Raw genomic sequence first — 11,381 nt, 5'->3', positions numbered from 1 at the left:
AGCTGTCAAACCTTCCTGTTTGACGAATTGCGTTGGAACGCGCAGTAAATGGAAAGCAGGGAATGAGAGCTGGGCCTGGCTGCCTTCTCTTTTGGTCTGGTTCTGACCCAGCAGAGCAACCACATCAACCACTCCCTTACATTGAAGACTGGTTCTACAATCAGGGTATTGTGCTGACACATCTACCCTAAAAGCATTTACCCTTAACCATCTACCCCTATCACATCTACCCTTAACACTTCTACCTGTTTCACATCTGCCCTTAAAACATTTTCCCTTACCGCAGATACCATAACACATTCCTACTCATCTACTCTTCTAGACAGCCACTCTGCACTCCAAAGATGTACGCATTCCTTATTAAGATCAGCCAGACTCTGATCAAACGGTCAGAACGACAGAATGATCAAACATTTGAAGGACATCTTAAACGTCTCGGGCCTGTGCAGATGTCTGGTGGGGAGAGATACACTGCCTGGCCAATCAGGAAGAGGCTCAGGAGGGAGGAGGGGCAAGGATGAATACGCACACGTTTGTTTACAGCCTTCCCTTATCAAACTGATGAGGGTTTCCCTGCAGACGCACAATGAACACACACGCTGAAATAAAACACAACCCTTTGGGAAGGAAATTAACTCAACACATCCACACACACACAAAAACAGACACACACACACACACACACAGACACACACAGACACACACACAGAGACACACACACACACACACACAGCAGGATGACTATGGTCCTGTGGCGAGGGAGAGAGGAAGGGGGCGGGGCCGGCATGCATGCGGTCGTACCTTGAAGCGGTTGATGAGGTCGTATCTGGTGAGCAGCTCGTAGAAGATGAACTTCAGCGCGTGCTCGCCGCTTGCGTCGTTCAGGGCGAACACGTCGAAGGACCACGTGTCCACGTGCTGATAAAGACACACACAAACACACACACACACACACACACACACACACACACACACACACACACACCTGTTATTCATCACTTAGAAATGCTACTGAGACTCTAATTGTTTTTTTTTCTCCATTCTTTTGGTCCCGTTGAAGTCGTCTGCAGAAGACAGATTGGAGCGTTCGCACTCCCGGGATCCAAACCTCCATTATTTAGCATCCGATTCCTCAGACTCTTTCAATTCAATGCCCTCTCCCCACATTTAAATGTAACACATTCAGTGCGGCAGTGTGATTCATAGCCCATATATCTTTAATGTACCACTTAAGCCCGCATGTATCTAGAGGTGATGGATTAAGATCGGTGCAGGGGGACGGGGGGGAGAGGATCAGCTGGCTCTGGGGGGCTGCATGTGTGACGCTGAGATCGCCAACGCACTGTTCTGCACCCTGGCGCCACGGGGCAGAGGTCAGATACGGCCCAGTCAATGTACCATGTGACCGCCCCTGTTGTCCTTTCTGCCCCTCGTTATCTAAGGCCAACAAACGACGTAACAGACACAAACGTAGCCTGCATAAATGCTGCAGTGCTCAACCTTAAAGTGTTCCTCAATAACGAGTCTGTCTGGTTTCAGGAGGTGCATGTGGTCGTAGCCCACATCGGGGTTTTAGTTTGTCTATGGGGAGAAGGGGTGTGTCACATTGTAGGGGGACTGTTTGGCAGAGATATTGGTTTCAAATGTCATGATACAAGATAAGGTAAGTCGGCCCTTCTATGAAGTTCTGAGCAGGCGAGCAGGAACATGAAAATCAGGGATTTATTTCCAAAATGTAACACACCTTTTTATTCCCAAGAGCAATTCTAACCAAGTAGCTTGAATAGCGTGAGGTGGATATTTAAATCTGGATCTCACAGGAGCAGATTGTGATGTGTGTTTCTGTCAGTTAAAAAAAGAACAGGACATCCTCTGACTTTGAACCAGCTTTTTGTTTGAAATCCCGATTTCTACCTCTCTCGTCTTATTTCTAAAACGTTCTGTTCTGATCCCCTCTGCTTCTCCATTCATCTCGGTCAGTCCATTCTGGAGGCTTCTCCTGTTCCTCCAGTGAAATGGTGAATTTCAACACATTGACTTCATTTCCTGTGAGTGAGTTTGTGATTGATTTGATCCTAGGCTTTGAGCCAATGCATTTTAGATAAGCCAATCACTTTCAGAGTCACATATCAATTACAAATGCAAATGAACCTTGCATATTACCAACTGATTCAGCCAAACAAAGAACCACATTTACACATTTCACTTGTTTTTTTTTATAAATGATTGTAATGTGGAACTGTATATTTGTTTTGGCCCCTGTAACAACAGCAGGTGAGAGGTGAATAGTGCCTTTACTCTCTGTCTGCTGACGGTCTGGTTGAAGGCTGAGGCCCTTCTTGTGCGGCTCTGTCATCAGTCGCTCACGGTCATTCAGACATGGATCACTCCATAGGAAGCTTTCTCCTCTCTGATTTATCAGTAATGTATTCATTTTTTAACTCAGTCAGACACACAGACCTACACAAGCGCACACACACACACACACACACACACACACACACACACACACACACACACACACACACACACACACACAGTTTGAGCTGTGAGTGTTCCCACCTTGAGCACGGTGATGACGTTGGGGGGGTAGCTCAGCCCGACCATGTTGGAGGTCCGTCGGTACATCCTTTGAGACGGAGCACATGTAGCACGTCAACATGGGTTCACCAGATCATGTTAATGTTGTTCAAAACCTTCGGATGGAAGAAGACTAGAGCAGCAGTGATCTGGTGAAGCAGAGCAGCAGGTGATTGGAAAATAAGACTTATTGGCATAAACTCATAAACTATGTTTAGGGATTTATTCCATCAAATGTTTATGTTTTCTATGAAAGTGAATAATAATGAATACGCTAATAGAATAAAAAAAAGAGTCTACAGGGTTTTCCAGAGTCTACAGGATTTCCCAAGGGGTCTACAGTGTTTCCCAGAGTCTACAGGAGTTCCCCAAAGAGTCTACAGGGTTTCCCTAAAGAGTCTACAGGGTTTCCGAGTAGCTACAGGGATTCCCCAAAGAGTCTACAGGGTTTCCGAGTAGCTACAGGGATTCTCCAAAGGGTCTACAGGGTCTCCCAGAGTCTACAGGGTTTCCCTGAGTCTACAGGGTCTCCCAGAGTCTACAGGGTTCCTCTAAAGAGTGTACAGGGTTTCCCAGTGTCTACAGGGATTCCCCAAAGAGTCTACAGGGTTTCCGAGTAGCTACAGGGATTCCCCAAAGAGTCTACAGGGTTTCCCAGAGTCTACATGGTCTCCCAGAGTCTACAGGGTTTCCCAGAGTCTACAGGGTCTCCCAGAGTGTACAGGGTTTCTCTGAAGAGTGTACAGGGTTTCCCAGTGTCTACAGGGATTCGCCAAAGAGTCTACAGTGTTTTCCAGAGTCTTCAGGGGTTCCCAGAGTCTACAGGGTTTCCCCAAAGCGTCTAGAGGGGTTCCCAAAAGAGTCTAGAGGGGTTCCCAAAAGAGTCTACTGGGTTTCCCCAAATAGTCTACAGGGTTTCCCCAAAGAGTCTCCATGGATTCCCAGAGTCTACAGGGTTTCCCAGAGTCTGCAGGGTTTCACCAAACAGTCTCCAGGGGTTCCCCGAGTCTACAGGGTCTCCCAGAGTCTCCAGGGGTTCCCAGAGTCTACAGGGTCCCCATGGGTCCTGGTCCGGGCGCTAGGTTGGTGAGTGTGAGTGTGGGCAGCAGACCTCTCCACGAAAATGCCGGCCTGCACGGCGTGCACGATGCTGCGGAAGCGCGGCTTCTCCTCGGTGCGCCGCAGCATCAGCCCCATCTGGCGCGTGAAGGTGGAGGCCAGCCAATCACGCACCTCCGACGGCACCGAGTCTGTCTGGATGTCACTCAGCTCATCCTCCGTGTCCACCAGGCGCCTGGGGGGTGGGGGGGGGGGAGGGGGGAATGGATCATGTTTGGATGGAGGACGGATAAGGGGAATGGAGGGGAAATAAAGGGAGTGGAAGGACAGAGAGATGGAGTAAGATAAGGGAAACAGTAAGGTAACGGAAACAGACATTTGTTCATCATCCCAATTGCCAACATGCAGTGCAGGATGCGAGAGCATCTCAGAGATAATCTGCTGTAAATGCACTGGTTAGGCAATATCGTCTACGCAAACAAGCCATCTGGTGTCTTATTGCTGCCTACCCGAAGAGGACATCAGTGACATGATGAAAAATAATATATATATAATATAGAGAGAGATAATCCCAAGTGTGTCAAAAAGCAGACAGAGAGATAAATTGTGGGACAGAAGTAGACAGACAGAGAGAGAGATTGTGAGACAGGAGAAGACAGACAGACAGAAAGAGATGCCCCCTCTCTGTACATCACCTCAGATGTAGCTTTAAGGGGCTGTAGGTAAGATTCAGGAGCTATCATTTGAGTGTCATGAGAACTCAGTGAGGGGAATGCGCTGGAAGATATTTACACGGCTGATTGGAGACAATTTACATCTCGGACAATTGCCTCAACCAATCATCCCAACCCTGAGTCGGACGGGGAATCCACCTTGCCTGTCAATCAAATGCTCGCAAGCAGAGACATGGTGTGGAGATTTCACAGCGTTTCTCTGAGCTCTCTTAGCAACTCTCCCATCGTACCTACAGCACATCTAAATCTACAACCTCAAAACCATCTCCAGGAAGAGGTGTGTATCTGTATGAGCAGATAGCAATAGGGAGCTGTAGCTCAATCTTCTATTGGATCATGGAATGTGCTGGTCTTTGGCAAATTAAATCTGTGATTTGTTTCTCTGGAGAAGGGGAAACAAACATCACGTTTCATCTCAAACACGTTGTTTCAGGATCTGGTTTCTCTTGAAAGCTTCAATCCACCGGATAATATTTGAACCTTTCCTCATGCTCAGAAACTTGTTATGGAAATTCAACCATGTTGTTGTCACCGTTACTAGAGGCCTTGACTAACATGTTTCTGTTAGTATTGTTTTAAGTTAAGTTATAACTTAAAACAATAAGCTATATCATTAACGCAGCAATCTCGAATTAAATAATAAGGCAATAACAATAATAATCTAACCACCGATGTTTGCATGAAGGCAAGTCTTCAGACGGATATTATTGATTTTTTAATTAAAGAAAAGTGTCAATTTGTCCAACTTACCTGGCGTAGCTTTACAGACGAAGGCACAGAAGAAAGAGTCAGACGTAGACATGAGAGATGGAGTAACACACAACACATAACAGTGCAGTAAATAATAGAAAGCAACATCACACAGCATAACATCACTTAACATAAAACAATAACACATAACATAACATTACACAGAACAACGTGGCATAACATAACACAGAACAACATAGCATAACATAACACAGAACAGCATAGCACAACATAACACAGAACAACATAGCATAACATAACACAGAACAGCATAGCATAACATAACACAGAACAGCATAGCATAACATAACACAGAACAACATAGCATAAAGTAACAGAGAACAGAGAGAAACGAGAAAGAGAGAGACAAAGAGAGTGAGAGAGAGAGAGAGAGAGAGAGAGAGAGAGAGAGAGAGAGAGAGAGAGAGACGAAGAGAGAGAGAGTAAGACAGAGCGATGAAGAGAGTGAGAGAGAGAGCTGCTAGGCCCAACAGGATTGAGCAGGTTCTCCCTAGTTGTTGACACCGACCACCCTAAGCATCATCTGAGCCCCAGCCTTCCCAGGCCCCCCCTGTCCGAAATACCCCCTGGTTCTCTCTCTAGTGTTCCTCTACCTCAGCTCTTCTGTCTAATGCCGGCTCAGGATTCTGTGATTTTGTATCTATGCACCGTGGCTGTGAAATACATCTGGGATGTACAGATGAGGAAAGTACTTATATTTTCTAGAACTACATCGTACAATATACAGAAGATATAGTACCTGTCCGGAATTAAATGATTTACTATGTCACCACCCGACTGATCGCCGTGACAACAGGACGGAGCAGGAGACGTAGAGGAGACAGGACAGCAGGAGACGTAGAGGAGAAAGGACAGCAGGAGGAGAGAGGAGACAGGACAGCAGGAGGAGAGAGGAGACAGGACAGTAGGAGACGAGGAGGAGACAGGATAGCAGGAGGAGAGAGGAGAGAGGACAGCAGCAGATGAGGAGGAAAGAGGACAGCAGGAGGAGAAAGGAGACAGGACAGCAGAAGGAAGGAGGAGACAGGACAGCAGGAGGAGGGAGGACACAGGACAGCAGGAGGAGAAAGAAGACAGGACAGCAGAAGGAAGGAGGAAACAGGACAGCAGGAGGAGGGAGGAGACAGGACAGCAGGAGGAGAAAGGAGAGGAGAGAGGACAGCAGCAGATGAGGAGGAAAGAGGACAGCAAGAGGAGAAAGGAACAAAGGACAGCAGAAGAAAGGAGGAGACAGGACAGCAGGAGGAGAAAGGACAGCAGGAGGAGAAAGGACAGCAGGAGGAGAGAGGAGAAAGGACAGGAGGAGGAGATAGGGCAGGAGGAGGAGATAGGACAGCAGGAGACGAGAAGGCGACTGGACAGCAGGAGGTGTCTCTCACCTGGTCTCCTCGATGTAGACCGACTCCAGGACAGAGGCGGCGTACTCCAGGTTCTTCTTCAGGTCCACCACCGAGGCCTCCCCTCTCTCCAGCTGCTTCACCAGACATCTCAACCTGGGACCACAGAGTAGACAGACGCTCAGCAGGAGAACTCATTCAGCATCGCCGAGGAACATGGAGCCTTCAACTCAGACCCAGGTTGTGTTTGATTTTATGTTATTGACCGGACAAATGTTCTCTGTCCATTTTCTGCATTGGCGCACAGAGCAGAATACAAGAAAATAGATCTCACTTGATCCCACTTCATCTTGATGTTGTGAGGGTAAGAGAGGGGAAATTAGAGAGAGAGAGAGAGAGAGAGAGAGAGAGAGAGAAAAAAAAGTGAGTCAGCGAGAGAGTGAGTGAGTGAGTCAGCGAGTGAGTAAGAGAGAAAGTGAGTCAGTGAGATAATGAGTGAGTGAGTCAGTAAGTTAGTGAGTGAGTGAGTGAGATAGAGAGAGAAATGGGGAGGGAGAGAGAGAAACCATTTATCTAACATGAGGCAGGATGAATACGATGAGAGGAACAAGATAGCAGCTGTAGAGCGTTCTGCGGATCAGCTACCGAGGCAGCATTAAACCAACCGGACTGCAGAGCGGTCTGCTGATCAGCCATAGAGGCAGCATTAAAGAAACCGGACATCAGATTTTCCCTAAAAGAAGAATATAGACGACTGCACTTTTGTAGAGAAGAAAGATGTCATTATTTTGTCGCTCAGTGCTGCGTCGACCGTTTCCTTTCTCTGATTGGTTAAAGGACTATTGAATTGCGTCCAGAAGTATTTTGGTAAAAAATGAGAGAGCTTCCAGACTCAATGCATTTTGTTTCGATGGGTGTGGCGATAGGAGACTGGTGAAGCGGTCCTGAAGAGAGAGAGGCTGCAGGTCCATACCAGCTCTAGGTTCCCTAACTCTGGGCCCCCACCTATGGGGCCCCTACCTCTTGTGCCCCTACATCTAGGGTCCCTCTAGGGTCCCTATCTCAGACCCATTAGGGGGACCTGCCCCCGGTACTGTGAATGCTTCTACAGTAGTGCTTCACGTGTTCACAGACTTCTTAGAAGACGATCCATTACAGACTCCACTGCAAATGAAAATGCAAATGCCGGTCTCATTTCTATCAGCTGGTTGGCGAGAAGAAGGCAGGGAGGTTAATTGCTTTTTTTAAGGGGTGGGGTGGGGGGAGGGGGGGGTTGGAAGTCATATCTCATTACTCAGGAGTCCCACGAGGCAAAACAATTATCACACGGCCGCGTCATCTGGGAGCCCGTTTCCTCTTCCTGGCTTTGTCTCTGCCGACCTCAAAGAGGCTTGAAAGGCTGGGTGTCATCTCGGAGGCTCTGGGAACAGAGGGAAGCGCAGGGAGAAACCCCAAACGGGCACGTCGTGCCTTGTGGAGCCCAGTCACTACCTGTTACCTCGGACCGTTCCAGCCAATCCCTCATGACCTTATTATATACAGCCGACGCCATTGGTCTGTGCAGATTGCCAGATAGTAGTCATGGTGACGGTGGAATCAACCAGCAGGGAGGAGGGACACCTTTTCTGATAAGTGTCATGAAAAGATGACATCATCACTGATCAATAAACAGAACAATGCTGAAAATCCAGCCATCGTTTGACCTTCAGACATGTATGGCTTCACTCCTAGATTATAGCAGGGTGTCTATAATTAGTCAGATGCAGGCATCGTATCTTACTTGGTGAGCTAACCGGCTATGAGACACAATGAAACAGAACATGAATATGAAAATGAGGTGAGACAGAAGCCAGGATGGAACTCAGGGGCCACCGTCGCACAGCAGGAGGGCAGGGGGTCTCCCAAAGCCGTCTGTCTCAGAGAGATCAACCATCTCAACCAGTCCATTCGCTGCTGCAGAGCCCCCACCTGTCCCAACCAGATGATTGGATGCAGGCCCCTGGGGGCCGTGGGGGGCCGTTGGTGCCTAGGGAGGGCCGTGGGGGCCCGTGGTGCCCTGCTGCTCTACATTCAAGTTAATTCACTGAGCAGCCATTTTGGCCAACGTGACATACAAGTGAGGAGCAACACAGTAATGACGGTCGGTTTGCTGTGGCTAAAGCTTTCCTGTGATATTATTGTCATTATACTGAGAACCGAAGGAAACAGAGAAGTGCAGCCGGGCTGAGCTGCTCTGCCAACACCTCGGCCCCGGCGCTGTGGTCAGGGCAGGGCTTCTGGGGGCCAACGGTCACTGTCCCCCCCCGGGTCTTGGGTGAGAGCTTTTAGCTGAGGGTGATAAAGTGTGTTCATGCCTTTGTGTCTCCTTCCCTCCAGCAGACAAGGACAGCGGGAGGAGAAAGAGGAGGACCGATATAGCCCCGCCCCCTGGGGAGGCGAGGCCCCTGATTAAGGTTCCGGAACACTCTGGGGCCCCTGGTGCTCAAACCCACTCTATTCACTTCCTGTGTTCTTCTTATCAACTCCCTGGAAACGTGAAACACACACACACACAAACACACACACACTCGCACACGAAGACACAAATATATACACACCTGCACGCCAACGCACACACACATATATTCACACCTACACACATGCACACGCTCGCCTACACAAACGCACACACACGCACACAGTCTCCTTTTAGATTGCTCTGTGCCCTGTTCTAAAAGATGAGTGTCAACCCTCTCCTGATTGACTATGTCACCTCGTCTCCCATTTACTCCTTGTTTCAGAGTCAAGGGCGAGATCTTCTTAAAAGGACAAGACAAGGGGTCACACAAAGGAATCTCTCTTTTGTTCTGTCAGTATTTATGCTGCTGTGCTACACATATGTCGCATCGCCAGCATAAACACTGCGAGGACTGGATTCCATCTGATTTGTTCTCATGCTCAGAACCACATCCCAAGGAGCTGAATAAAGGTCCTTTGGGCAACATTGCCTCTGTTAGAGCACGCTGTGTTTACACAGTGCGGCTAAACTACAGATACATACCTTATTCAGGAGAAAACTTCTAAGCTCATCATTCACCTGGTAGTAGCCTCCCCCTAGCCTAGCCTAGCCTAGCCTAGGTTTAATAGGCCTGTTAATCTAATCTCATCATTCACTCTGTGGGGGGTGGGGGTGGGGAGAGGGCCCCCAAGCCGTCTGTCCAGAGGGCTGGGGGGGGAAGGTGTGAGCCAGCTAGTGTCAGGATTGTTACGTGTCAAAGATAAACCGGCCGATCTTCCGAGTGGGGTGGATGGGTCAAGCAAGGATATCCCACACACAGAAACATACACGCACACACAAACACGCAGACACGCACAAACACACACGCACACACACACACACGCACACACACACAAATACATGCATGTTTTGAGGACAGAAAATGAGAAAGATATGAGACAGAAGGATACCGTGATTGTCCTGTAATCCCCTCCGTGCTCAAGGGTCAAACTAGTGTTGCATGCGGACTGAGTTTCTCTGTATCAGATTGAAAATAATGAAAATACAATTATTAGAATTGTCATGTGGCCAACAATAGCTGGGTTGGCCAGGCTGCATTCCAGACGTACAATACTTCTCTAGAGCAAAACATGCGCTTTGAATCAAACAGACTCATGTGTTGCCCAACATGGGTTCTCTACCATGTACCCCATCTCACAGCCCCTGGCAACAGTAATACAGCATCAAGACTGACTTAAGACACAACCTTTAAGAAACACATTCCATCAGAAGACGTTAAAAACACTACAAAGGCCACGTCTCTGATTACAGTATGATTGTATGATACAGGGCTCCTCCCTAGTACTATTTGTGGGTCAGCGCCTACTCTCTGCTGCGGTGTCGAGGGGTAGCTCAATGAGGGGGCGGACCCCAACAGACCCAACAAACTGGTCTGGAGGCTGTTGTGTTTTGGGGGGGAAACCGGTCGCACTGGTGGGTCAAAGAGAGGAGGAGGTGGTCCAAACTTCTCTCCCTCCTGGACACTGACTCTAAGCCGCTCCTCAGAGTCTGAATAGAGGAGGAGATCCGGTTAAAGTCTCTCCCTCCTGGAAACTGACTCTAAGCTGCTCCTCGGAGAACGCTGAGCAACAGACTCTTGGCACTGAGGAATTCTAAGAAGCGCCACAGGAAGTCATTCCTGCGGCTTCAAACTCGTTCCTTCTCCAAAGGCCGGAAGTGAGAGTCCCTCTGAACCCTATTTCAGTCTATTTCAGTCACTTTGACCCCGCCATTTTCCTTCTCATCAAATCCAGATGCAAGGGCAGTATGCCAGCAATATAAATGGGACACTTTATACGGTCACTAACTTTACTTGGCTTCAGTTCTATATCCATTTCCTTTATATACAAACATAACAACTGGAAGCAATGATTTCCTCCGGGATCAATGAAGTGCTCTGCATCAGTGAAACCATTGGTATTGGAGTTATATCTCCTCCTCTTTGGAGGCACGGTGGGTCCAGATGGGGTCTGAAAGGCCTGTAAAGAGAGAAGTAGGGCAGGCTGGGGCAGTGAGGGGAGAGACAGCCATTCATCCATACAGAGATCTCTCTCTCTCTCTCTCTCTCTCTCTCTCTCCCTCCCTCCATGCCTCTCTCTCTCTCTCTCTCTCTCTCTCTCTCTCTCTCTCTCTCTCTCTCTCTCTCTCTCTCTCTCTCTCTCTCTCTGTAGCTGAATGGACCTGAGCCCACACATTAGGATAGGAAACACAACAGTACACACGTTACCCTTACCTTACCCTTACATCCGAGTTTGACACAACCAGATTTGGTTATGTCAACCAATGAAAACCCTATATAACATTACAACCATCACATCCATCATACATCAAAATTCCTGCTGAGCCATCGCCCTCCGAGCCGGG

The 11,381-nt window shown here is 48.3% G+C and overlaps 1 protein-coding gene across 1 annotated transcript in view; it reads right to left on the bottom strand.

Moving 5' to 3' along the window:
• Positions 1-11,381, bottom strand: part of LOC307088681 (dual specificity calcium/calmodulin-dependent 3',5'-cyclic nucleotide phosphodiesterase 1C-like) — a gene marked incomplete at both ends in the record, with an annotated part of 50,251 nt that overhangs the window by 14,356 nt on the left and 24,514 nt on the right. Inside the window, 4 exons of the mRNA XM_079754633.1 lie at positions 802-918; positions 2,563-2,629; positions 3,692-3,874; positions 6,524-6,637. Coding sequence (XP_079610759.1) covers positions 802-918; positions 2,563-2,629; positions 3,692-3,874; positions 6,524-6,637 — 481 coding nt within the window. The remainder of the gene's footprint in view (positions 1-801; positions 919-2,562; positions 2,630-3,691; positions 3,875-6,523; positions 6,638-11,381) is intronic.

This window comes from Pollachius pollachius (genome assembly GCF_949987615.1).
Source record: "Pollachius pollachius genome assembly, chromosome: 17".
Classification (NCBI taxonomy): domain Eukaryota; kingdom Metazoa; phylum Chordata; class Actinopteri; order Gadiformes; family Gadidae; genus Pollachius; species Pollachius pollachius.
The sequence above is the reverse complement of the archived record's forward strand: the minus strand, read 5'-3'. Positions and strand labels throughout refer to the sequence as shown.